The sequence below is a fragment of the Peromyscus eremicus genome, chromosome 15 (genome assembly GCF_949786415.1).
Source record: "Peromyscus eremicus chromosome 15, PerEre_H2_v1, whole genome shotgun sequence".
In the NCBI taxonomy this organism is placed as follows: domain Eukaryota; kingdom Metazoa; phylum Chordata; class Mammalia; order Rodentia; family Cricetidae; genus Peromyscus; species Peromyscus eremicus.
Genome location: NC_081431.1, coordinates 3195648 through 3222616, shown reverse-complemented (window position 1 = coordinate 3222616; position 26969 = coordinate 3195648). Strand labels below are relative to the sequence as shown.

At 46.7% G+C, this 26969-nt stretch overlaps 1 protein-coding gene across 1 annotated transcript in view; it reads left to right on the top strand.

Moving 5' to 3' along the window:
• Nucleotides 1-5024, top strand: part of LOC131925665 (potassium voltage-gated channel subfamily H member 1-like) — a 57344-nt gene extending 52320 nt beyond the window's left edge. The window contains exons 5-6 of the mRNA XM_059281028.1: nt 4136-4528; nt 5007-5024. Coding sequence (XP_059137011.1) covers nt 4136-4528; nt 5007-5024 — 411 coding nt within the window. The remainder of the gene's footprint in view (nt 1-4135; nt 4529-5006) is intronic.
• The last annotated feature ends 21945 nt before the right edge of the window (nt 5025-26969 follow it).

Sequence of the window (26969 nt, the reverse complement as noted above, 5' to 3'; positions counted from 1 at the left end):
TCCTGGAATATACTGCTATAGTAATTGATTTTGAATACTGCTAAGTGCTCTCTGCTGCCAGCTGTTAGGGACTTTGTATATATGTTTATGAGGGATATTTGTAGTTCTCTGTGCAGTCTGGGAATCAAGGTAACACTAATTTCACAGAATGGATTGAGAAGTATCCCTTCTGATTCTATTTTCTGCAAGAAACTGTGTAAAATTGCTGTGAATTGGTCTTTAAATTCGGAGATGTTCTCATGAAAACCACCTGGGCCTGGAGAGTTCTGCTTTGGGAGTTTTAACAGTAAGAATGTGGGTCTAGAGCCCCTGGTCTAGGCTGTGAGTTGCCACACTGTGTCTTTGGGATCCATTTGTTGAAGCTTCTGAGTACCGAGCCGTGACCACCCTTCCTTGCTGTTTTTCCTTGTCTCTGGAGTTCCCATTGATAATCTGCGACTCATTCATCATCATTTCTCTTTGCCAGCCTATGCCATGTTTACTTCATATTCTGGTGCTGGGGAGTGAACCCAGGGCCTTAATAACCGAGCTGTAGTTCACCCCCTGCCCCACCCCAGTCCCAGAGTCCTCTCTTCCTTTGCCTTGGCTTCCGTTGGCTGTGTTTATGATTTCCTTCTTCCTTTTGTTTTTTGTTTTTTTGTTTTTGTTTTATTTGAGACAGGGTTTCTCTGTGTAGCTTTGCGCCTTTCCTGGAACTCACTATGTAGACCAGGCTGGCCTCGAACTCACAGAGATCCACCTGCCTCTGCCTCCCGAGTGCTGGGATTAAAGGCGTGCGCCACCACCGCCCGGCATGATTTCCTTCTGCTTGCTTTGCTCTAGCTGGTTCTCCACAAAGTTTCTTGGGGTGAGAGGTTGATTATTGGCTAGAGACCCTCACTTTTATCTCTGCACCATTCCCTTTCAGCTCTGCCTCAGCAGCATTATAGAAATGAAGGGGGAAATGCATCCATGGCACATCTCTCTCAAAGAATGACGGAGCACTAGATAGAAAATTAGCAAGGATGGTGGAAGATGTAGGTAGCTCAGTGGTGGAGCGCTTGCATAACACTTTGAGTTTCATCCTCAGCAGCGTTCCACAAGCTCTGATGTGTTGAGGTTTTGTTCCCTTTGAAATCAACGTATTTTAAATTGTCTTTTGATACTTCTGTTTGGCCTATGGATTATTAAAGAATGTGCTGTTTAGTTTTCAAGTGTTTGTATATTTTCCTGCTGTCTTTCCATGATCGATTTACAGCGTGTGTGGGTGGAGGACAGGTGCTGTGTGGTTTTACTTAAGTGTTTGGGGTTGTCTGATAGACAAGCATTAGGCTCTCTGGGTAATGCTCTGTGTACCTTTGAAGAGACTGGATGTTCTGCTCCCGTGGGAAGAGGGTTCTATCAGTATCAATTCAATGGCATCTTGGTGTCATCAAATTCTATGTCCTTGGGAATTCTCTCCCTCTCTTTTCCTTTCCTCTTTCTTACTTCATGTGAGGATGGAACTCAAGGTCTTATGTAAGCGCTCCACCACTGAGCTACATCTACCATCCTTGCCATCCTTTCTACCTAGTACTCTACCATTCCTGGAGGGAGATGTGCCATGCATGCGTTCCCCCCTTCATTTCTATAAGTTTTTGCTTCGTGCACTCTGAAATTCTTTTCAGTGCGTTCACATGAGGGTCACCCCGTCTTCCTGGTGGTTTGGTTCTCTTGTACTGTGCCCTTCTCTCTGAGTTGCTGTGGTCATGTCTGTCACAGAACAGGAACTGCAGGATGATTCCAGTTGTGTTTTATCTTCATATTACTTACTCTTCCACTCCCCGGAGGTTCCATTGCTGAAGCTACCCACTGGATTTTTTTTTTTTTATCAGCTACTGTATTGGGGGCGGGGTCTGAAGCGTCCATCTGGCTCTTCTTTGTATCTGCTCTTTCTATGCCAGGACTTCCCATGTTTCCATTTGTTTTAAAGCGTGCCCAAGGCATCTCATGTTGGATGCTTCTGATGTCTTTGCCATTTTTGGTACTGGTATCTATGATGAACTACTTTTCATTCAGTTTGTTCTTCTTGAGGTTCTTTGTATAATGAATGGCATTTGTGGGCCTGGACGTTTTTGGATATTGACTTTAGATCTCTCCCAGAGCTTTGGTTTGGGGTAGCTTCCCTCTAACACTTACACAGCAGAGGACAGGGCAGGCTCCTCCCAGTCTCTGTCCAGCTTGGGTCAAAGAACACTTCGTCATTCTGTCTCTACTGACACTGAGGGATACACTATGTAGGCCAGGCTAGCTTCAAACTTGCAATGCTCCTCCGGCCTCAGCCTTCTGGCATCACAAGTATGTGCCTCTTTGTCTAGCAGGGTGCTCCTTGTTGTGAGGTGAACAGGGTGGTTCCTCCTTCCAACTCTTTCTTCTTGCATTGATACCATTCTGGGCTGTGGGGAGCAGGGGTGACCTCATACTGCTGGGGTATGGTGAGGGCTCCCTCCTCTGCATGATTTACCCCTGCAGGGAGAGAGGGTGGCTGCTTCCTTGGAACTTTTGGGAAGGGAAAGCAGGCTTCCAAGAGGACTTTTGCCGCAGGGCACAGTAGTCTCTACAGCGCATGGCGGCTCCAGCAGTTATTGTCTTGCAGCTTCTGTCTTTGGGAGCTGCATGATGCTGGTCCTTTAGCTGGAGAAACGGGAAACGGGCTTCTGTGTGGAGAGTGGTATTGTCTGAGTGCCCTGGTATTTCCAGGTTACTTCTTCCTTTCTAAGACCAGGCACCTAAGGAACAAAGTCAAGGGAGCATCCTGCTGTGTCTTTGTTAATACTTGGTGTTTTCAGAAGCAATTCTATTTGGTTGGTTTTGTTTGCTTTATTCTTTGAGCCCAAGCTCCCCTTTTTTGGTGGGAGGGGGATAGGGTCTCATGTGTCTCAGGTTGATCTCAAACTCACTATGTAGCCAAGATGACCTTGAACTTCTGATTTTTTTTGACTTTCTCGATCCTTCTCCAGTGTTGGGATTACAGGCAGGGTCCACCATACCTGGCCTCTGTGGTGCTGAGGATCCAACCCAGGCTTTGTACATGTTAGGGGAGTACTCTACTGAGCTACCTACCCCTCAGCCAGCCCCCAAGCCTCCTTAATTGCTCTAGGAAGAGGTCCTTTTCATAGGAAGAGAAATTCTGCCTCAAGCTCAGAAGAGCTCTGTGCACAGGTGGAGGATGGACTATCTTACCCCCACCCTTTTTCTCAGGAAAGGCATCAAATCAGCCCTCAGCACAGTTTGAAGTGATCCTCCGCATGTTGTAGCTTGAGTTTTCCTGCCTGGCCCACGGTCAGGGCAAATCTCTCTCACCCGCCAGTCCCACAGCCGCTTAGACCCGACCAAGTAAACACAGAGACTTATATTGGTTACAAACTGTATGGCCGTGGCAGGCTTCTTGCTAACTGTTCTTACAGCTTAAATTAATCCATTTCCATTAATCTATACCTTGCCACATGGCTCGTGGCTTACCAGGATCTTTACATGCGGCTTGTCATGGTGGCGGCTGGCAGTGTCTCTCTCACCCAGCTTCCTGTTCTCTCAATTCTCCTCTCTGTTAGTCCCGCCTATACTTCCTGCCTGGCCACTGGCCAATCAATGATTTATTTATTGACCAATCAGCAACACATTTGACATACAGAACATCCCACAGCAGCATGTCTATGAGACTGAGCTCCAAGCAAGTACGGCTGTGTTCTCTCTTCATTGCCGGATGCCCAGGGCCTACACCACACTGTCCCTGGGTAGAACAATAAATATATAAATGCTGGTTGAATAAAGTTGCTTAATTCTCTTGTTCAGCGTCTCACTTGTCATATAAGAAATAGTCTAGAGGGAAAGAAACAAACAAGGTTGTGTTTAGAAATGAGCGAGACAATAAATGCAGTTGAAGTATTTAGCACACTGCTCAGCTTACAGTCAGCCAGACGACAGGCTGCCATCCTTTCGGTATGAGCACTTCCGTTACCATGCTCACATAAATTCTCCCATTCTCCTTCAGCATCTGTTATCGTGGCTAATGATCTGTTCGAAGAGTTGCTAGCATTTGCCGTTAGCAGATACCGACTGGTAAGATGCTTCTGTTAAACCCTAACCCTGTCTCTCTTGGCCATGTTTTTCTGGACAGGTCCTACAGCTGGGCTCAGACATCCTTCCCCAGTACAAGCAAGAAGCGCCAAAGACACCCCCTCACATCATCTTACACTACTGTGTCTTTAAGACCACGTGGGATTGGATCATCTTGATCTTGACCTTCTACACAGCTATCCTGGTCCCTTACAACGTCTCCTTTAAAACCAGACAGAATAACGTGGCCTGGCTGGTGGTGGACAGCATCGTGGACGTCATCTTTCTGGTGGACATTGTTCTGAATTTTCATACCACCTTTGTCGGGCCAGCGGGGGAAGTGATCTCTGACCCCAAACTTATCCGCATGAACTACCTGAAGACATGGTTTGTGATCGACCTTCTGTCCTGTTTGCCCTATGACGTCATCAACGCCTTTGAGAACGTGGATGAGGTTAGTGCCTTTATGGGTGATCCAGGGAAGATTGGTTTTGCTGATCAGATTCCGCCGCCCCTGGAGGGGAGAGAGAGTCAGGTACATCCCTCAACTCTTGGACCTTGTTGTCATGTCTTTAAAGCTGAATGAAATGCGGGCGGTCAGCACCAGAGTCACCAAGTGGGTGGGAGGCAGCATGAGCGATGACCGCAGCAGAGGGAGCATGTGTCATGGATACCCTGCCTGCCATTCCTGTCCTTTGGAGGCCCAGAGGCCCTGCATGTCAGTGAGCGGGTGCGGAAGAGACCGAAGGCTCACTCTTCCTCCGTGTGGAGTGCAGCTGCTGGCTCAGGGAGGGGAGGCTGCAGAAGCAGCCATGCATGGTCGCTGCACCAGGGAGCCTCCCCTTTGGCACTCAACTTCTGGGTGTATACCTGCTGGATATTCTGAGGGTGGAGCCTTCTCTTATCTACACCCGACGCCACCTGTTCCATAGGCTATTAACTTGTGGTGACCCATGTGTTTCCTCTTGTTTTGTTTTCTGGGTGAATATTGCAATGGGTTTGGAGGTGACTGTTTGCTGGGCTACTCGGGTACATGCTGGGGTTGAATGCGGTAGGTGTGGGGTCTGTTGCTTTGGAGTCTTAGTCTTGTAAACACTCTGCAACCATGTTGGGATTAGGATGCGCTCAGGTAGATGCTGAACGGGTGCTTGTGGCAGGAAGGGACCCTGGGCCAGTTAGGAGCGAAGATCTTTTTTGAAAAGGCTAGGATGCCAATCACTTTGAGAGCAGATATAGATTCCTATGCGGCTGGTGCTTAGTGGGAAGTTCTCCTCCATTCTGGATTAAGATAAGGCAGCTTGCTTGATAAGCCAGTGTGCTCAGCACTGGGACCTCACTGTCTTAGATAACAGAGAGGTCAGGAGGATTGACTGTGGGCATCTAGGCAGCCATCTGGAGGCTGGGCTGAGACATGACATGCCTTCTAGGGAAGGGAGAATCTACTCCCATCCCTGGGAGGAAGCCCTGGCTGATGGCATCCCTGTGCCTCTGCATTTGCTGAGGACACCAGCTGCTTCCTGCAGGGAAACCAAACAGCCACGTTACTCTTTGGCTGAGGGGTAGCTTCCCTACCAAATGCTGCCAGGGTTAGAGTACGGAAGACAGAGCTTGGATGCGCACATGCGTTAGATCCAGACCAGCCCCTGCTCTGTTGGTGTGCTATGTTTTAAAATACTTCATTGTTTTTGAAACAGGGTCTTGTGCTATAACTGTAATTAATGAGGCAATTCCACGTAATTTATCTGGTAATCAAGAGAGGTTTATTTCTGGGGTAGCTTACAGCCAATAGGGGTTGGTTACAGGATCCGGGAGAGACGAGGTACCATCCAGCGGAGAAATCTGGCTTGGTCTACCATCCAGCTTCCAGGACCACGAGGTATCCAGAAGGGGCAAGCATATCAGCACCTCAAGTCTTAGGAAGATCCCTCTCAGCCACGCCCCAGGGGCAGGTCATAGGCAGGTGTGGCAGTTACCTGCTCTTACACTAGGGGCAGTGTTTCAAGGTCAAAGCTGGAACAGCTACCCACTACATTGTGTAGTTAACCTGATACTTGTAATGTAGCTGGCTTTAAACTTAAAATCCTCCTGCCTTGGCCTTCTCAGTGCTGGCATCACAGGTGTGTGCAAGCATTTCAAGGGCTAATTCCTGGATGGCTTCTGAGTTTTGCCAGGAGATTACATGAGTCTGGACAGACCACTTGCAAGCTCAGAATCACCTCTGAAGAGGATGTTGGCATTCTTCAGTGTGAGTTGCAGAGCATATTAGGAGGTGTTTTTAAATCTGGTTTTATCATGGAATGTTTTGTTTACTCTGTCTATGTTGATTGAGAGTTTTGCTGGGTATAATAGTCTGGGTTGGCATCCATGATCTCTTAGTATCTGCATAACATCTGTCCAGGACCCTTTGGCTTTTAGAGTCTCCATTGAGAAGTCAGGTGTTATTCTTATGAGTCTGCCTTTATATGTTACTTGGCCTTTTTCCTTTGCAGCTCTTAATATCTTTTCTTTATTCTGTATGTTTAGTGGTTTGATTATTATGTGGCGAGGGGACTTTTTTTGGATCCAGTCTATTTGGTGTTCTGTAACCTTGTATTTTTATAGGCATTTCCTACTTTAGGTTGGGAAAGTTTTCTTCTATGATTTTGTTGAATATATTTTCTGTGCCTTTAAGTTGGTATTCTTCTCCTTCTTCTATCCCTATTATTCTTAGGTTTGGTCTTTTCATGGTGTCCCAAATTTCCTGGACATTTTGGGCCATGACTTTGTTAGTTTTAGTGTTTTCTTTGACTGATGAATCTATTTTTTCTACCGTATCTTCAATGACAGAGACCCGCTCTTCCATCTCTTGCATTCTGTTGGTTATTTTTGCATCTGTAGTTCCTGTTCATTTACTCAGATTTTCTACTTCCAGCATTACCTCAATTTGTGTCTTCTTTATTGACTCAATTTCAGTTTTGAAATCTTGAACTGTTTCCCTCACTTGTTTAATTGCTTTCTCTTGGCTTTCAAGGGATTTACTGATTTCTTCCCATTTCTTGTTTGACTTTTCCTCGATTTCTTTAAGGGAATTTTTTATTTCTTCTTTTAAGATCTCTAATATCTTCTTAAAGTCATTTTTATGGTAGATATCATCCATTTCTTCTGTGTTGGTCTATTCAGGTCTTGCTGATGAAGGTTTTGATGGAGCCATATTGGTTTTTATGTTGTTGACTGTATTTTTGCACTGGCGTTTTTACCCATCTCTTTCTCCACTTGGTGCAAGCGGTGTCTGTATCTGAGGGAGTCTCTCTTGGTCTGATTGATACTCTTGATCCAATGGGAGCTCTTGGTCTAGTCGATGCTGATGGACTTTTTGTCTTAGGGAGCAGTTCTTAGTCCAATTGGTGCTGGTGCGCTCTCACGGAGTAGCTGCAGTCTTACTGTGTGGTAGATGGTGGTGTCTGACCTGTCTGCAGGAGTTCTGCCTGCCAACAGGCCTCTTAGTCCAGTTGGGTGCTGGCAGGTTCTGTCTCAGGGAACAGTTGCAGTCTCGGAGGGTGGTGGGGATTTGGGGGAGGTGGGGCTTGGGTTACAGGGTCTGATGGGGGATAGTGGTGGTCTGTCCTGTGTGCAGGAGGTCTGCCTGCCAACTGGCCTGAAACTGGAACTGCAATGGGTGGGGATGTAGGGGCGCAGGGTTGTGCCCCTGGGCCCAAAGCCTAGGGTCTGGGGTGTTCGGGTATGAGGATAAAGACTCATTTCTTAGTCCAGTTGAGTGCTGGCAGGCTCTGTCTCAAGGAACAGTTGCAGTCTCGGAGGGTGGGTGGGATTTGGGGGAGGTGGGGGAGGTGGGGCTTGGGTTACAGGGTCTGATGGGGGATGGTGGTAGTCTGTCCTGTGTTCAGGAGTTCTGCCTGCCAAGTGGCCTGAAACTCTTAGTCCAGTCGGGTGCTGGCAGGCTCCATCTCAGGGAACAGTTGCAGTCTCCAGGAGGTGTTTTTCTGTGCAAATGCGTCTTCAAAAAAATTTGTGTCATTGGCTTGGATAATTCAAATGAATTATTATAATCTAAAAGAGCATTTCATATACACATGGGAAATTAAATTTTATATTACAGTGAACAAATAATCCAACTCTTGAGGGGCTGTGAGAGCTCCATGAGCAAGAGTGTTTGTGAAAACAAAAGGACCTGAGTTCAAATCCTACCACACAGGTGAAAAAGAAAAAACGAGGTGTAACTGCATGCCTGTAGCCCCATTGCTGGGAGTGCAGACATGCGAATCCTGGGAGCTTGCTGGCCAGCCAGCCTCGTGGGAACTGGGCTTTGGTTTCAGTGAGAGATCCTGTCTTAAAACATAAGGTGGAGAGTGATAGAGGAAGATGTCTTCCTCTGGCTTCTGTGTGCTGTGGACACCTGTGTACATTCACACATACACATATACACCATACGTACATGTACACACACACACACACACACACAAATGCATACCATATACACATTGTCCACACATGTCCACACATACATATACAAACACATACATATATATACCATACACATACCATACACACATATCTACACACACATACATATATACAATACACACACCATACACACATATACACACATACATATAAATGTACACACTCGCACATGTACACACACACACACACATACACAGCTACTTAGGTTAGTAAAGTAAGCCATGTGCTATTTATAGCAGTGCTGCTGGAATTTTGCAGCTAATGGAACAGGTCTTCAGCTTCCATGGGCTCACAACAGGAGCTGGCAAACACATATGGAATTGTGGCTCCACAGCCTGGAGACTAGCAGGACAGAGAGCTTGTCCTCAGGCACTGTGTGTGCTCGGTTGGAAAATCTTCAATTCCGAGCACCCAGTGATGGCCTCTGATTTCCGGGTTTGTGGGATGGATTGGTGATAGGAAAGGTGTCTATTATCTGTAGCTTTATGTTGGCAAAGGGCTTGGACCAGCGCTCTTACCAACTCATGATCATAAGTAGTAGTTCCTGGCTGAAGGGATCCTGTCAGGGCACATTTTTAAAGCTTTGGATGACTGTTGAAAGTATGCCTTTCACATCAGCTGTGATGTGAGGAGGAGGGGGGTTGGGTCCCAGGTCCTCCTGGCATCACTGTGGTCACAGCTGCAGCCTGGTCCCTGCCACCCTGAGTTTCCTACCAGCCCTAAGCCCAGTTTTTCTGGGCTCTAAGTCAGTTCTGCATTGGTCTTACCTCCAGAAGCTCTTTGCAAAGACCAGAGGCCCGGCCTCTGCCCTTTGCCCCAGAGCGCCATGGAAAGTGAAGGAGGTAGGGCGTTTAGCAGATGATGAATGGAGGTCAGAGATGGAAAGGACCTCCTGAGCTCACAGGTAAGAAGCACGGGGCCTGCTCCACCCGTGACCTCAGATCACCTGCTCACGGAACTGCCGACGCCCCTCCTGCCCTCCCTCTGTTCTCCCCGATGACAGAGCTGATGAAGCAGGAGCACGCCACACTGACTTCTAACATGTGTGGCTGCCCCTTGGCTTGTAAAAGATGGAGGAGAAGCTGGGCATTGGGTATGGTGGGTATGGTGGTGGGAAGGAGGCAGTTGTGATATTTATGTGATTCCCAAGGAGAGGCAGACCCACTGGTCCCCAAGGCCGCCCTTTTGGGAAAAGCTACCATTAACATAATGGGAGGGAAGGGCTGGGCCCGTGGTGGGTAGAGGAGGTTGGGGGGCCATGAGGGACATCCCACTACTTGAGTTAGTCTTGGGGAAAGTGGGGTGAAGTCCATTTAGGCAGTGCTCTGATTAATGGTTTGGTGGCTCACACTCTACACCCACTCTCACCTTACCTATGGATGAGTCTGTAGCGTTACTGACTTAAGACTGTAATCACCCTCTGGTCTAGATTCTTATTCTGGGAGAGTGTAGGAAGAAGGAGGAAACTACTGACTTGTCATTAAAAAAAAAGTTCATGATGTTTAATTAATTGTCAATTATGCTAGTGGGCTGTGTGGCAGTGGAGACCACCAAAGAAGAGGGGACATGGCTGCAGTATTTTTGCTGTGTGTGTGTGTGTGTGTGTGTGTGTGTGTATGTGTGTGTGTGTGTGTGGTGGCGGCAGGGAGTCTTGGAGGGAAGAGATTGGACCCAGCTCAGGTCTGGATCGAGAAAGAGCTGGACAGAATCGCTAGTGCCTGTGGTCTTGAATCCAGCTTGTGGATATCACCCTCTTGGTGGTTCAAGCCGAAAAATGACCCCTTTGTTTCAACTTGCTTCGCTTATGTAGATGGCCTCCACTTACGTCATTCTCCGCCTGTGGGTGATCATCTGCTCGGGAGCCTGCTTGGGAATATGTCTGCACATTAGTTCAGTGGGTTAGAGGACAGAAGGTCTGGAAACTGGGTGAGCCAAAGCTTGGAAAGGGCATGTTGGAGCCCTTGGCAGATGCTTGGCCTGGCATGCTTCCTGGATTAAACTGGGGTCGTGAGGGACGAAGCTTTCCCTCTCCTAAGAAAACCTTGGTGCAAATTTGCTCTTGCAGTGTGAAAGTGTAGAGGGGAGGAAGGGGAAGAGGGGAAGGCTGTGTCTTTCTGGGTCACTGTTTCGGTGTGCTGGCCAGAGGCATCACCTTTCTCCTTGGCTAGGTAACATACAGCAGCCCAACCAGCTGGTGCTAGCGATAGTCATCAAGAGTGAGGCATGCTGATGGTGGCGGGTTTCCTTATCTTCTAACAGCCCTAAATGCTTTGCTCTGTGTGTGGGGGGTGATTTACCACCCGGGTGTGACCCTGTACCTATCACTCTGCCTCCTTGGACTTGGTCTGCCCGACTCTGTAGAGTAGGTGCTGTCCCTGTCTTGTAAGTAGGGAGAGAGGCAGTCTGTCCTTTTCCCTGGTTCCTGCTGCCTTGAGGTGATGAGATTGACCTGTGGGCTCCCGACTCCTAAGCTCTGCTTTCTCATGCTGCCTCGTTGGAGGGTTGGGTGACCAAGAAGACCATGTTTTAGTCCCTAGACCCTTGTTACCTTCTATCACTGCTGCCACCTGGAAACCACGATAGGTCAGCTTTCTGCTGTTAAAGATGCTGGCTACAGTGTGCCATGCCAGTGTAGGGCTAAGGCAGGGGATAGTGAGTTCAAGGCAAGCCTTGGATACACAGTAAAACCTTGCCTCAAAAACAAAAGAAAACAAAACAAAAAACCAAAACCACACACACACACACACACACACACACACACACACACACACACACACACAAAGGTCTGGCTTTGTGTTGAAGGTCTCCAATCTCAGCTACTCTGGAGGTTGAAGCAGAAAGACCACGAGTTTGAGACTAGCCTATATCGTGTAGCCTCGGCTATATAGTGAGACCCTGGGTCAGCCTCACCCCTTCCCTCAGATTGTTTCCTGACCCACCCTGCCCACCCCAGGTTTTGCCGTACCTCAGGCCCTGTGAAGGCCACGGCACCTCCAGTCTTCCACCTGAGTCCCTCCTTGAACACATCTCCTCTGCAGTTCTTCCCACCCTCAGACGGAGAGTCTACTTTGGTTCTCAGTTTTGCCAATGTAATTGGGTAGCAGAAATCCTTTGTACAGACGTGAAAGGTACAAAGGCCAAGGAAAGGGGAACAGACTCATGAACACTGCAGTATGAGTTAGTGTCTGTCCCTTGTGCCTCCAGTCATGGTGACCTGCCTGAAGGGTCACTGATGTATACCAAGGAGCTATTACTGTCGGCTGCTGAGATGAGTCTGTCTGCATCCACGGGTCTCACCTCCGCTCTGCTGTCCATGTGCAGGGGACCCAGAGGAGGAAGAGATTCCAGGGCAGAGTCTGCACTGATCCAGGCTGAAATGACCAGCACTCCTCAGTGGTGATTTCCAAAAGTTGCTGTTACTAGGAAAATTGTGGTCTAAGCCTATCATGGAATATTTCAACAAGAAAAGAGATAGCTCATCATGGAAATATGTGGAGGAAACAGGCACATACTGCTAAATGAAAGAAATCTACATTCTCTCAGATCCCAGTGTTAGGGATTTCGAAAGAACAGAAGTGTGGCGAGAGGAGAGAGGAGCTTGCCAGGAATTTAGAGGGAAGGAGGACTAGGTAAAGAGGAGGTACAGGGCAGAGAGGTGATGCTGTGTGACATTGGGATGGTCACATGTCTCTCAGCACTAGTTTGAACCACACACTGTGCTAGAGAGACACCAGCTGTGGACCTGGGCTAATCGTAAGTGCCAGCATTGACTCAGTGGTTACATCGTGCTGGACCAGTGCAAGACATTAACAACAGCTGGCTGTGTGCACTCAGAGCTCCACTCTGCTATAAACTAAAAGTACTCTAAAAATAATGTCTGTAATTAAAAACAAAATACCCCTGTGGTGATATTTTGTTTTACTCATTAATAAATAAAATTTGCCTGAAGATCAGAGGACAGAGCCAGCCACTAGATTAAACATAGAAATCAGGCAGTGGTGGCACACACCTTTAATCCTAGCACTTAGAAGGCAGAGATCCATGTGGATCTCTGAGAGTTCAAGGCCACCCTGGACTACATGAGATTAATCCAATTTAAAAGAGAAACAGAGCCAGGCAGTGGTGGCACACATCTTTAATCCCAGCATTAGGAAGGTTGAGATAGGAAGTGAAATGGCTGAGCAGAGAAAGGCATATAAGGCGGAGGAGACAGGAACTCAAGGCCTTTTGGCTGAGGACTCAGGCATTCAGTGTGAGGATTCCTGGAGACAGGATCTTTTCTTTTTGGCTGAGGAGTTGGCAAGGTGAGAAGTGACTGTGGCTTTTTCCCTCTGATCTTTCAGCATTTACCCCGTTATCTGGCTCCAGGTTTTTATTATAGGACCACTTAGGATTCACGCAGCAGACCCCCATTGCTGTGATAGGATGCAGGGTTGGCCCGTGTTGCTGCAATTCAGAAAGAAAAGCCCAGGTGTCCACTTACACCTGCTTTCCCTGGGCAGCAGAGGAATTATAATGAGTGTCTACTGAAAAGAAAGGGCAGGTGAGGGCTGGGAACCAGCTACAAATGGATGCCACAGTGCACATCTGCCTCATGTGTGTCCAGAGTCTGTGGTGAGGAAAAGTGGAGAATAAGTTGAGAGGAACCAAGAGGTGTGGCTGTTTCCTGAGGAGAGACCATCGGACCAGGTCTTGGCGCTGCCACCAGCCCCATTATCACCAGCCAGCCCTGCATACTTGGCAGTCACTGAATCACACACACACACACACACACACACACACACACACACACACACACACACGCATGCACGCACGCATACATACACATACACACAGACAGACACACACACACATGCACACATACACATACATACATACATACATACAGACAGACACACACACACACACACACACACACACACACACACACACAGGCTGATCTGGCCCTTCAGCTCCAAGAGATGCCCACCAACTCAAAGTGAGCACTGGGAACCAGGCTGGAGAGGTTAGCAACACCCTGGCTGCCCCCGGAGCACCAGCATTTCTAGGATTTTCTCGTGGGTGTATAGACTGAGCAGTTTTGTTCTTGTTCCTGCTTGTGGAAGGAAGGACAGCAGGAGGGACAAACAGCTTCTTTAACAGGGGCTCCAGTGGAAGTGCCGGGTTCAGGTGCTGTGCTTGGCACAGGGCCCATGGAGTGATCCGGTTTGATAGGAGGGCATTGAGAGACATACTACTCTGTGGCCTGGAGTCCCTCCTCTCCTCCTACCCTCCTTCCCAGGCTCGTATTTGGCCAGCCCACATTCTAGTACTCTTTCCATTTTCCACCATGATCTCGGTCTCTGCCTCCTTCTCTGTGCCTGTGCCTGTCCCTGTGGGGTTTGTACACTTGTGAAGGGTCGAGCTGCATTTCCCAGCCCACATGGATGTGTATAGCTAGCTGACCTGGCCCATCTCTTTGAAATGCCAACCTTTCTTCATTCATCTTCAGTCTAACTTTCTACCTGCCACTCATCTATACAGGTGTGGATCTCCATATACCACATGTCTCTGTAAACATGGACCTCTACCAGTCACACATCTGTATAGGCATGGATCTTTACCTGTTATACATCTGTACAGACATAAATCTCCATCTGTCACACATCTGTCCAGGTGTGGACTTCCACCTGTCACACATCTGTACAGACATGGATCTCCACCTGTCACACATCTGTGCAGACATGGATCTCTACCTGTCATACTTCTCTGTAGGCGTGGATCTACCTGTCACATGTCCATACAGGCATAGATCCCTACCTACCACACATCTGTATAGGCATGGATCACACCCATCTCATGTCTATGCAGGAACATATTTTTCTGGACTCAGTTTAATCACTGATTTCTTCATATATATATATAAAATTTATTTACATTTCTTCTGTATAAGCAGCCTATTGTGATGTTTGCTGTAGTTTCATAATGAGTTTTAACATTGCCTCTGTTTCTTAAATGGACAGAATTTACCAGCAAGGCAGTTAGAGCTGGAATTTTCTATTTTCTCTTTTTAGATTTTAAAAAGTGTGTGTGTGTGTGTGTGTGTGTGTGTGTGTGTATGTGGAGAGAGAGAGAGAGAGAGAGAGAGAGAGAGAGAGAGAGAGAGAGAGAGAGAGAGAGAGAGAGAGAATTTGAGTGCCACATGCCACAGTGCAGGAATTAGTTCTCTCATCCCACTGTGGGTCCCGGGGATCAAACTAAGGCTGTCAGGCTTGATGACAAATGTTACTGGCCCTTATCTTGAGAGATTTTTGAATTACGGACTTAATGCATTTAACAATCAATGACCAATTCAAATTTCTGTTTTGCTCCTGAACTTGGCGATGCTTTTCCTCTTGCTCTTCATCTCTTTCCTTCCTGCTCTCATACCGATGTCCAAGGACTTTCTCCCTGTATTGTTAATGATTTTTGAACAAATACATTTGCTTTAGAATTTAAATTTTATATATTTTGGGTGATCTGAACCTTTTAACATTGTGAAATGTATCTGTCTGGTAATTTTTATTTAAAGCTTTACCAGTATTTTTTAGTGCTTATGTGCTGTGTGTTCCTGTCTATTAACATGAACCTTTGCTGTATTCTGCTATTTAGAGTCCAAATCAGCGTATTTTTATTTATTTGATTAATCTGTTATTATCATCTTTTAATGCCTATGGGTGTTTTGCCTGCATGTATATCTGGGCACCATTTGGAGTCTGGTGCTTGCAGAGGCTAGAAGAGGGCATTGGAACCCCTGGAACTAGAGATACAGACACTTATGACCAGCATGTAGGTGCTAGGAATTGAATCCCGGTCCTCCAGAAGATCAGCCAGTGCTCTTAACTGCTGAGCTATCTCTTTCTCTCTCCAGCTACATTGACCTTAAAAAAAAAAACCAACAACAACAAAAAAAAAAAAACAAAAAAAAAAAAACAAAACCAAGCAGCAACAAATCAATGAGAAATGCCCGCATTTCACCCAGAGCATGAAGCCACCACTTTGGTGCCTCCAGTACGATGTCTCAGCTTCTATCTTCCATCTTGCTACGACTCTCATTTGTTCTATGTCCCCCACTTCCCCTATTTTGTGAAATTTCTTTGTATTCTTCTCATTAACCTTTTATTTTCTTTTATTCTTTTAGTACCACTCTGAACATTCACTTTTCAACTCCTACTGTGAATTAGTATTGACACCTCTTCCCAAGTGTTACAAGGACCTTAGGATATTAAGAATATTTGCTTCCCTGTCTGATTATGTGCTGTTGATGTCAAGTGTGTGTCCGTTTTTTTATGCAGCACACTCACTATTATACCTGTTACCTTCTCTCTTGCCCTCCTCCCTTGGCTGTCTTCTAACTTCTCTGAGGCAAGCCTCCTGTCCTACTTTGGGAATGCCTATTAGTACCATTGAGTCTGCTGTTGAGTTCTCTCATGTTCTGTTTGTCTGAAAATATCTTTATTTTATTTAATTCTGTAAGATGTTTGCACTGTTTATTGGATTCTAGCCTGCTGTTTGGAAATACGCTTCTCAGTCTCTGCTTCTGTTGTTTCTTAAGAGAATTCAACCCTCGTTCCAATGCTTGTTTGGTTGTAAGGACTGCCCCCCACCATGTGCTGCTGCTGCTTCTTCTTCTTCTTCTTCTTCTTCTTCTTCTTCTTCTTCTTCTTCTTCTTCTTCTTCTTCTTCTTCTTCTTTTTTGTTTTTTCGAGACAAGGTTTCTCTGTGTAGCTTTGCGCCTTTCCTGGAACTCACTTGGTAGCCCAGGCTGGCCTTGAACTCACAGAGATCCGCCTGCCTCTGCCTCCCAAGTGCTGGGATTAAAGGCGTGCGCCACCACTGCCCGGCCCCCATGTGCTTCTTATGAATCTGTTTTCCTCTGTACCCTTTAAGGTAATATGCTTGGGATTGGCCACATCTGTCAGGGACCTACAGTTTACACAGACACCAGTCAAGAATAATGAAGCAGCAAGGGACAGCATGGAGTCTGGATAGGGCCTGGGGTCAGGGGCTTTGCTGGCCTTCGCATGGAGTGGAGCCAGCCTTTTACTCAGAGCCAGGTACAAAGAAAGGCGTGAAAAGCACATCAGAGGAGTGCTCAGCCTTGGCTGAGGGTCGTGGGTGGCCTGTGGTGGCTGCAGGAGGCAGACAGCCTGCTCCTCTGTCCCTGCTTCTCCCTTGGGCCCCTGTAATCCTCACTGGTGACCAGAGACCAGGCAGAGCGGGGATAGGTGCCCCACAGGGTCTGCACCTTCCCGTGGGAATGGGTGGACAGAGGGTTTACTGTGTGAATCTTATCCAGCCCTCTGTCTCTTTCACTTATTTATTTAAAAAGTGAATGCCGTTTTCAGCTCATGGGCCCTGAAAGGACAGACCATGGACCAAATGTGGCTGACCTCCCTTACAGCTTCAGGCACTGGTCATTTTCTCCTCAAGGACGGATTAACCCTTCACTTCTATCCTCATTCTCTTTTACACTCTCTCTTTGTATTTTCCAACCCTTTGATTGTCCATGCTTGATTTTTTTCCTTTTCTTTTGACTTTTCCTCCTACTTTCCCAGTTTATTCTTTTCGTTTTGCTCAATTACTTTTCAAACTTCCCGTACGTTCTGGTTTTGGTTATTGCACAAGTGAGTTTCTGTTACTATGATAGACACACATGCATGGGCTGCTAAAGGGAGCCTTAGTTTGGCTCACAGTTCTAGAGATTTAAGTCTGAATCATGTGGCTCCACTGGCTTGGGCCTCTGGGAAGGGCCCAGAGGGAACATATCTTAGGGAAGGAAGAGTGAGAGAGGGGAAGAGCGGGGTAGGGGAAGAGAGACCTCATAGTCACCTTCAAGGTGACTACATCCCCAGGATGACCTAAGGACTGGCCACTAGGATCCTCCTCCTCCTCAAGCCCTACCTCCCAGTGCTATCTGGTGACAGAGCCTTACACAAGAGCTGCGGGACATCCAACACCCAAACCATAGCAGTTCTTCAGAGTTAGAATTGCCACTTGGCCTATTTTATACTTTAAATTTTCTCCTGATATTCTTGATCCTTCCTTTTATCTTGTCAAATACATGGAGTGTAATTATTTTAATGTCTTCTTTAAATAACCTGCAGTCTAGGGTCCCTGTGGGTCTCTGCCTCCTCTGTTCCTCTCTGTCTTTGATTGTTCATATCGATTCTTTTTCTTATGTGACGTTTAACTTTGATTTATGTACTGGATGCTCTTTGTGAAAATTATAGAAATATTTTAGAGTACAGGCATCGTGTTTCTTCAGAGAATATCTAATTTTTTTCTTTTCTTTTTTCTTTTTTTTTTTTGTCCATAGCTGAGAGAACACAGGAACAGCCTTGCTTGAATAACAGCCCGAGAGCCCTATGGCAAGATCTTTTTCTAGTTCCCTTTAGACTAGCTGAAAGGCAGTGTAGTTCCAGCTAAAAGCAGAGCTACCAGGGCCCTGCTCGGTCTATCACCTCTAGACTTTTGCCTATGCTTCCTTAAGTCCAAGAAACTATCAGAAGCCTTGCTCAGGCCTCCAGCTCTTAGCTTAGTCCTGGAACTGGCAAACGCCCCAAGGCAGAGCTGCTTGGCTGCTGGCTGCACCCTCTGAGTATGCAATTTGGCCGCAGTTCCCCGCTGCACTGCCGGCTTACTGATGCATTCAAGCTGATTTAAACGCCGGTTGTGCAGGCTCTTCAGTGTTCTCAGTGAGAGAATTGATGTGAGTTTATTAGTCTACTGTTACCAGAAGACGTCCGTGATTTCTTAGGGAAAAGCTTTTGAGCTTTGTATTCCTGCCGCATTAATCTGCATCTTAAAAGACTTGATGCATGCCATCTGCAGGCCCATCAATAAAAGTAGGAAAGTGTGCAATGGCTTATGTTGGTTTTCTTATAGCTTGCCACTCACAGTTATTAACTAAGAAGCATTGCCCATTACACAGGTCAAAATTAGAACCCTGTTGGTCTCCTGTTACCCCATCACTGGGCTGCCTGGTCTGAATCTCTTGCCTGGGACAGGGCCTTTAGCAGTTGTGTGTAACTCACTGTAGCTCACCTGGGATATTGGGGTGTGGTGATGCTCACCTTGTGGGGTGAGGGAAAATGAGAGACACGATCGGAAAGCAGCCGGTCAGTGCCTGGCATGGCTGGCCCCAGTGTGGCTTCTCTTTCATATTCATTATTAATATTTATCTGTCCCTTGACATGAAGGTCTTCTTAACTCCCACATCTGTTTCTTAAGACTCCACAGTCCTTTCTGGCTTAGCTCAAACATCTCTCTCCTTGTGATTCCTAAGCTGGTTCCTCTAAGTCAGGCATCATGCATTTTTCTTCTTGGCCCCTATAGAAAACATTAACACATCCCTGGATGATAGCTCTAGTCTATTTTATGCTACAGACACATGCTCCATAATTTATGACACTAGAATCAACATTTGAGGAGTACGAGTCTTAAAAACCCATTTTATGGCCAAGTCTCTACTGACCTAAACGTCCTTGGAGAAATTGAGCTAATGGGTGTGTACCAACTGCATGACTATTGACGCTTGTATGTAGAGAATCTCTGTGTGCTTGAAGGAGCTGTCCAGTGCTGCTTAGGAATGCTTGGTCACATGTGCACAAGGTCTTCCTGCCTTCTAGAGGGATGGACTCTGGCTGGAGTTTATACAGTTGTGGGGAGTCTGTTTTCATCCTCATAGAACTTAGGAGATGTGTATATCTCTGTAGGGTGTGTATGTATGTGTGACGTGTGTGTATGTGTGATGTGTGTGTATGTGTGATGTGTGTGTATGTGTGATGTGTGTGTATGTGTGATGTGTGTGTATGTGTGATGTGCGTGTATGTGTGATGTGTGTGTATGTGTGATGTGTGTGCGTGTATCTTTATGCATGCTTGTAGAGAAAGACATCAGATATTTTCCCATTTCTATTCCAACCCTACTCACTTGAGGCAGGGTGTCATGTATTTGTATTTTAATGGACTACATTTAGCAGAGGAAGAGGAGGAGGAGACAGAGCAAGGCTTGTCAGTAACAGATTTAATTTGATGAACACTAACACATCTCAAACAGCAGTGGCCCAGAGATGAGGACTGTTCTTTGTGCCGTGTGGAGATCTGTGGTAGATCGCAAGCAAACTAGTAGCTGCCATCACGGGCTGAGATTTCTGTGTCTCTGCCCTTCTGCGTGGTCATAGGATGGAGGTTCCGTCTCTAGCCATTGACTTTGTGTCCTGAGTGGAAGAAGGAAGAGAGTAAGAGGCAGCGACCATGGCTTCCCGGATGTGTCCCCCAAGGGCTTTGCTGGAAGCCTCTGCCTTTGCGCACCTCGTGTCAGAGTTGTGACCTGTTGTCTTCTCTGCATATGAGAATGAAGAAGCTGTAGTTAGTTGGTGTTTGGATCCGTTCACAACAGAGATGAAGGAAGATTAGACCAGACGGGAGAAAGGCCTTGAGGCAGCTCGTGCTCTGGCTGACTTTTAGAGTGTGAGTGTTTAGTGTTACTATCACATCTTGTAGCTCCTGAAGTTCCTGTAACAACCTTGGGGCTTTTGCACCTCATCCTCCTTTTATACATGAGAAAGTGGAGACTGGCCATTTGCCCAAGGTGCAGGACTAGCAAGCAGTCTTTGGGTGGGACCCAAATGCAGGCTGGTTTGGTTCAGACACCCTGCCACATGTCTACTAATATGTAACATGGAATAGTTAGGGAGAAGCCTGTGAAGGGCCTGACCATAGGAAATGGAGAGTTTCGGCTAACCCCCAGCATACACCATTATTTTCTAAATGATTTCAGTTGGGTGTCTCCGCTAATGATGTCTGTTAATTTCATGCTATGGAGTTTATCTTTCTTTGTGGAGCCTAGTGCCTTTCTCTACCAAGAACATGGAAATGGGCCCATTCTTTAAGGCCTTTAGAAATGCCTGGGCTAACAGGGATTCTTCTTGTCTGCATGACTCTGGGTATAAATGACTTTTCTGGTTGCTGTGATAAAATACTCTGACAAATGCAACTTCAGGATGGAAGGTTTTCTTCTGGCTTACAGTTCAAAGTTATAGTCTGTTTTGGTGGGGAAGCCACAGCAGCGGGGACCCGAGGCAGCTGACATGTTACGTCCATAGTAAGGAAGCAGTGAGAAGCGAATACCCGTGCTCAGGTGGCTTTCTCCTTTTTATACAGTCTAGGAATCCAGCCCAAGGAATGGTGCCACTCCACAGTGGGGTGGGTCTCCCAATCCCACTTAACCCAAGCAAGATACTCCTCGCAGGCCTGTCTTACAGATGCTTCCAGATCTCATCAAATTGACAGTTGACAGCTAAGATCAGCTATCGTGCTCATTATCTTTAGTATTTATGTGTATGTATGTATGAATGTCTGTATATGCACCACATGTGTGCAGGAACCCAGGGAGGTCGAAAGAGGGCGTCAAGTCCCTTGGAACTAAAGTTACAGACAGTTGTGAGTCACCATGGGAGCTGGGAGTTGATCTCAGGTCCTCTGCAAGAGCAGCCAGAACTCTTACCTGCTCAGCTCTCTTCTCCAGCCCTCCACACTCAGTATCTTTATGTTATTATCATAACATCTTATGCGGTTCGCAGTGGCCAAGCCCAGCACAGGAGAAAGGGACTGTTGTTGCTTCGAGACCATGGTGCTTGGTTCTCACAGATAGCAGGCACTTGACTACCGACAGGATGTTGAGTGAATCAAGATCACACAGCAGTAAAGGTAAATAAACCTGGGAAATCAACTTTCTCTTTTCATTAAAACGCTGCCTAGTTGGAGATGTCTTCCCTTGGGTATGATTGGCACCAATCTTTCATCCACGGGGACTTGGTTTCTTTGCTGGGCATACCAGCCATTTTGTGTTTTGAGTTAATTACTGTTATCCTTTTAATTATTTTATTTCCCTTTAAAGTTTAGAAGACTTTATTCTCTCTACACATCTGTATATTTGTTTTCATGTCTATTCTATTCTTCAAATTTCACAAAAACCCTTCTAAATACAGGATTCTGTGTATGTTGTCTGACAGTGACTTTGTAGATGGGAAACGGTTGGGGGCTTTGTCAGAATACAGCTCGTCTCTACACTCGAGGTTCTAGACCGACTTTAGGTTTCCATGGTGACTTGTTTAGCCTCGTGATCTCTGCAGTGTAGGGACCCAACTGGATAATTCTGGTTTCCGTGGAATTATCAAGCCCCTACCAGCCACTGCATGCCACGGATATAGGATCCAGAAGAGGGAGTTCTCTGTGGAAATCACACCAGAGGGTGCTGGGATGCTAACTTCTCTGGGATTTGTGTCAGATGTATCCTCCCATGCACAAGAGAGTCTATCAGTGGGACTTAAGCTTGCAGACTAGTTACTGTGTATTTCTGGGCGTTGGTTAGGACAGAAGGGAGCACTGACCATTGATGCCAGAGGCCTTGTAGCAACTAAAGCCGGAGTCTTCCTTTAAGAAGCAGTTTCTCCATGTGTGTTGGGAAGATTTGGAGACAAAGATCTCAGTGTTGTTCATTCATGGACTACATGAGTGTCACACAAATACTGAGTGCTGATCCAGTGTGCCACTGGAATGTGCAGTGGCATGCACGGCTGTACACACACACTGAGAGTTAACACACAGGTCCAAAGGCACACAGGCGTACTCTCCGAGTTGAGAACCGATCCTCTGTCCCAGCAGACTGCTTCAAATACCACAACTCTGCTCCCTGTGACATTATGTTTACATGTTAACCAGAATAAGGATTTGAAAGTAGTGTGTACGTTAATAACTGTTACAATTGTGAGGGCACATGTGGGGTCATGTGGGGGTCATTCAGGTGGGGTGGACTGAGTGAGCTTCGGGGAGTGAGAAGACTGCTGTCACATGGATGAGATCCAGGCGGGGACTTCTGATGGAAGTGAAGAGAAGAGCGGCCCTCTCCCCAGTGATCCAGGGATGGACCCGTGACAGTAGAGAGGATGCCGAGCATTAATGTCAACCTGTGTAGAAGTCTGTGGATCGGTTTGTGATGATTCAGAAAAGACTGGAAGCCTTGTTAATCGACAGATAAAGACAAAACAGAAGACTAGGGTGCCATGCAATAAAGGGAAAAGTCGGTTGAGTTTTACAAAGCCAGATCCTTTGAACCGGGTGTACCGATGGAAACATCCATTTGTGTAGAAAAGCCAGCAAACAGCATGGTGTCACAGAGGAGAGGACGGGACGCTGCAAATGCTTCCAGTTTAAATGTGTCATGGAGCCCCTGTGTCTCAGTCCAACAGACATCTGTAAAGAGGAGCTTCTAGAATAGCTGAGGTAGCAAATGTGCTTTGTGTTTCTGGGAAAAGGTATGCACCCCACCCCCACCCCACACCCCTGTGACTCCACGTGTGCTAAGTGGTTTATTGATCGAACAGCCTGGAGCAGCAGCTGTGAGTTCAGGGTTCAGGGAGGGCTAGAGGACATGGTTTCTTCAGGTGGATGGGTTGTGAGGAGGACTGTGAGAGAGGCCCTGCCAGAGCAGAATCAGACAGCATCACTGCTGACTCTGCTAACAGCAGGCGAAGCCACAGTGGCTGCCTGTTCCTGTGAATCCAGTGAATCGTGGGCCTTTAGTCTCCAGTGAACCTGGGCTTTCCGGTTCTCTGTGTGTGGGTGACTGTATGCACGCATGAGTGTATGCACATGTGAGTGCCTGCATGGAGAGGTCAGAAGACATCCTCAGATGTTCCTGGGGTGTCTTTTACTTGGTGTTTGAGACAGGATCTCTTAGTGGCCCTGAACTTTGCCCGGTAGGCTGGGCTAGCTGGCCTGGGAGTTTTAGGAGATTCCTGTCTCTGCTTCCTATCTTGTTATTGCTGGGAGTACAGGGGGGTGGCCATGCCTGGATTAAAAAACCAAGAAACAAACAAACAAACAAACAAACAAACAAACAGCCCCATGCATTCTGGGGATTAAACCTGGGCTCTCACACTTGCAGGGTGAGCACTTTACCTGCCTAGTCATCTCCGCAGCCTCCGTGTCTGATGAGGATAATGAAGCTGAGTAACAAGCAGGCTGGCGCAGTGCCCAGCATGTCACCACTTAGTAACCAGTACTGCTAGTGCTGTTCTTAGTCCAGGATATGATCCAAAGGGACGGTTGCTGACCTCAAGGGACACTTGGGTTCAAGAAGCACTCCTGCTGGAAAGCTGCCCTCTTCTGAAGGGACTGGTGGGCGTGGGCCGCTGACAACAGCCACACTCCATCATCCCTGCTGGAACTGCAGGTGTGGGGGGGCTTGGGAAGAGGGAAAGCTCCACTCTCAGGAGTGACTTACATTGGAGCCAGCTCCAAAAGCCAGAAAAAAAAAAAAAAACCATGGTGTTGTAGGTTCATTCTGTGTCCTGGTTCTTTAGAAATATTTTTTTTTAATCTCATGTTAATTTTGGCTGGCAAACTGTTGTATACATTTATGATGTACAGTGGGATGTTTTGATAGGCATAAGTTGGGAAACAATGAAACCAAGTTTGGTAATGTGTCTATCATTTGATCTATTCTATTTTTTGTGTATGTGTATGTGGGGTGTGCACATGTGGGTGGAGGTGTGTGTGTGTGGGTTCAGAGCACAGCCTCTGCTACTGGTGCTTAGGGAACTCATCTATGTGCTCTTGAGACAGTGTCTCTCATTTCCTGGAACTCACTATGTGACTCCCAGGGACCTTCTTGTCACCTCCCATCTTGCAAGCTGGGATTATAGGTGCATGCTGCCATGCTTATTTTTTTTTTAAAAAAAGCCATGGGTTTTGGGTGTCCAGAGTCAGGCCCTCACACATTTGAGGGGAGTACTTGGCTCACTCACTCAGCTGTTTCCCTTGCCCCACTTGGTACTTTTTTATAGTGTGTGCATACAATGTTTTAGCCATTTTTAGTTGTATCATGCATCATTATTAACTATGTTCACCATGCTGTCCAACAGGTCTTTAAAACATACCTAACTGAAGCTCTGTAGCCATTGGCCAGCACCTCCTGACGCCCTCCACCCACCCAGAACTCTTGTCTTCTCCTCTCTGTTGCCCAGTTTAGATGTTTGATTGCATGTCGACATCTTGCACTCTTTGTCCTTCTGTGTCCCGCTTATTTCTTTCCCTAACACCCTTCATGTTCATTTATTTTGTGATGACAAAAATCCCCCCTTTTAAAAGGTTGTGTACTATCTAGTCCTCTGTTCACGGTGCCTGAGTTGATTTACTAAGTGGGCGTTGTGAATGAACTGCAGTGAACATGGCTGAGTCTTGTGGCCGTTCTGCTGTTCATCTTTGGAGGCCTTCTTTCTGGCTGTAGGCCTGACTATTTGTCAGAATCACCCAGATTGCTTGCCCAGATCTGTATTCTCAGGCTCCACTCCATCTGCTGAGTCCGAGTCCTGAGGCTGACGTCTTTGGCAGTCTCCTCACGCGGCTCCTCTGTCATCCTCCAGGCTCCTGATGGTGGACCAGCATCTGGTGTCGCCTCAGGTCCTTTGGACATTTTCCCATTTGGATGGATGATAGAATCCCTAATCTTCTATGCCTCATCTTGGAATGTCTTTCAACTGACCTGTTGGCCACACCAGCTCTTCTCTCTCATATCTGTGAGCTCCTGCACCCTTCAGTTTTGAATCAGCTCATGTCTCCTGAGAAGAGCCAGACTGTGCAGCACCAGAACTTTCTCAAGTCCTCACTGTGTGTTGCTCTGTAGCCTCCCTTACTTGGTGGCTGGGGTAGGAATAATCACACCACTTTAAATACCCACCATTTATCAGGCATCTAGATGATGGTGTCAGACATGTTCTGGGCTTAGTGATCTACTCTTACCATCTAATTTAATGTTTTTCTCTATAGTTCAATGGAAGAAACTTACCCCCATTTTACATAAATTTTAACCATCAACCTAGATGCACCCGGGAAGACAGTTATTTACTTTACATTGGCCTGTGGGGATTGTTTTGATTGTTAATTGATGTGGGAAGACACAGTCCACTGTGGGTGGCACCATTCACTAGGCAGGGTGGCAGGGGCAGGGTAGGGGGGCGTCCCAGACAGTGTAAGAGAAGAGAAAGCTAGCTGAGAGCAGTGAACAGGTGAGGATCCGTGCATTTATTCTCTCTCTGCTCTGGACTGTGGATGTGATTAAGTTTGTTAAAGGACTGTAACCTAGAACTGTAAGAATATAAACCTTTTCTCCTCCCAGTTGCTGCTGTCATGGTATTTAATCACGGCAACAGAAGTAAGTCCAGGGCAGGCTGCATGAACAACATTCATCTGCCCTAGACCCCTGGCAGTGGCGCAGGGAGTTAATTTTGTATCTCGCCCAGTAGAGGTCAGAGTAAGGGCCACTGTAGACCATCCCTCTACGGCCTGTCTCCTCAAAGCCCATGTTGGAACGACAAGCACAGACTGCCCATGTCCCTGTGGAGGTCTGAGTAAACTCCATTTTATGGTGCTCTAACACTTAGTATTTTTATATTCCTTTGAAATTTCATCCTTGCTTCTCATCATCAAATGAGGATACCTTGCCCAGGGCCATGCCCCTTGGGATGCTGAAACAGTAGCTTTTATGTGTTAGTGTGAGTCTCCTTATTCTGCTACAGTTCCCTGTGGTTGGCATAGCATGAGTAACTGGAATGTTGAAGTATTCCTTTTTCATTTTCTCCGAAGACCCACAGTCCTCTCTCTCTCTTAGTGGGTAAGGCTCATAGCCCCTAGTGCTGTGGCTTAGTCATACTTTCTCATATTTGCAATTGAATTCACCTTCCTTGGTATGTAAATCTGTAGAAAAGGCTGTTTATAAAAGGGCACCTTGACAAGGCTATAACTCCAGCCTGATTTGAAATGCTGCTGTAATTAGTTATAGGTCGACATTAGCTAAATTGAATATAATCCATCATGCTTATTGGATATGGTAGGGAGATATAGACCCTGAAGGATCAGCAGGAAAGCCACATTAAGTATAGATGAGCTGAGCATTTGCCTGGACAGCTGCGTGTACAGAACAGGGCAGCCCGCTCTGTACCAGAACAAGAAACAGGAAGCTGGAGAGAGAAGGCACTTAGAATTTTTTAAAAAAAAATTGGTTGTGACAGCATGCATAAGTCTCATACAATCTCAAGGCAATTGAAAATCTCAGCATGGAGTGAGGAGGGACATGAAGTTTCACCCAGCTAAGGATCTATGTCAACTGATAGCTTCGAAGAATGGGAGAGTCAGTTTTCTTTAAGGGTGTGGCCCCTGGTAGGTTGACACACTCCAGTGGATGACGCCATCCATACCCAAGAGTGTATGAGCAGCACAAACTGGACGTGGTATTTTTTCCCCACAGTACACAAAGTTGGAGGGTAGGGAGGGACAATGGTTTGGGGGAGGGGGTTGAGTACATTAAAATACATTTTAAGAAATTCTCTAAGAATTAATACAAGCATTTAA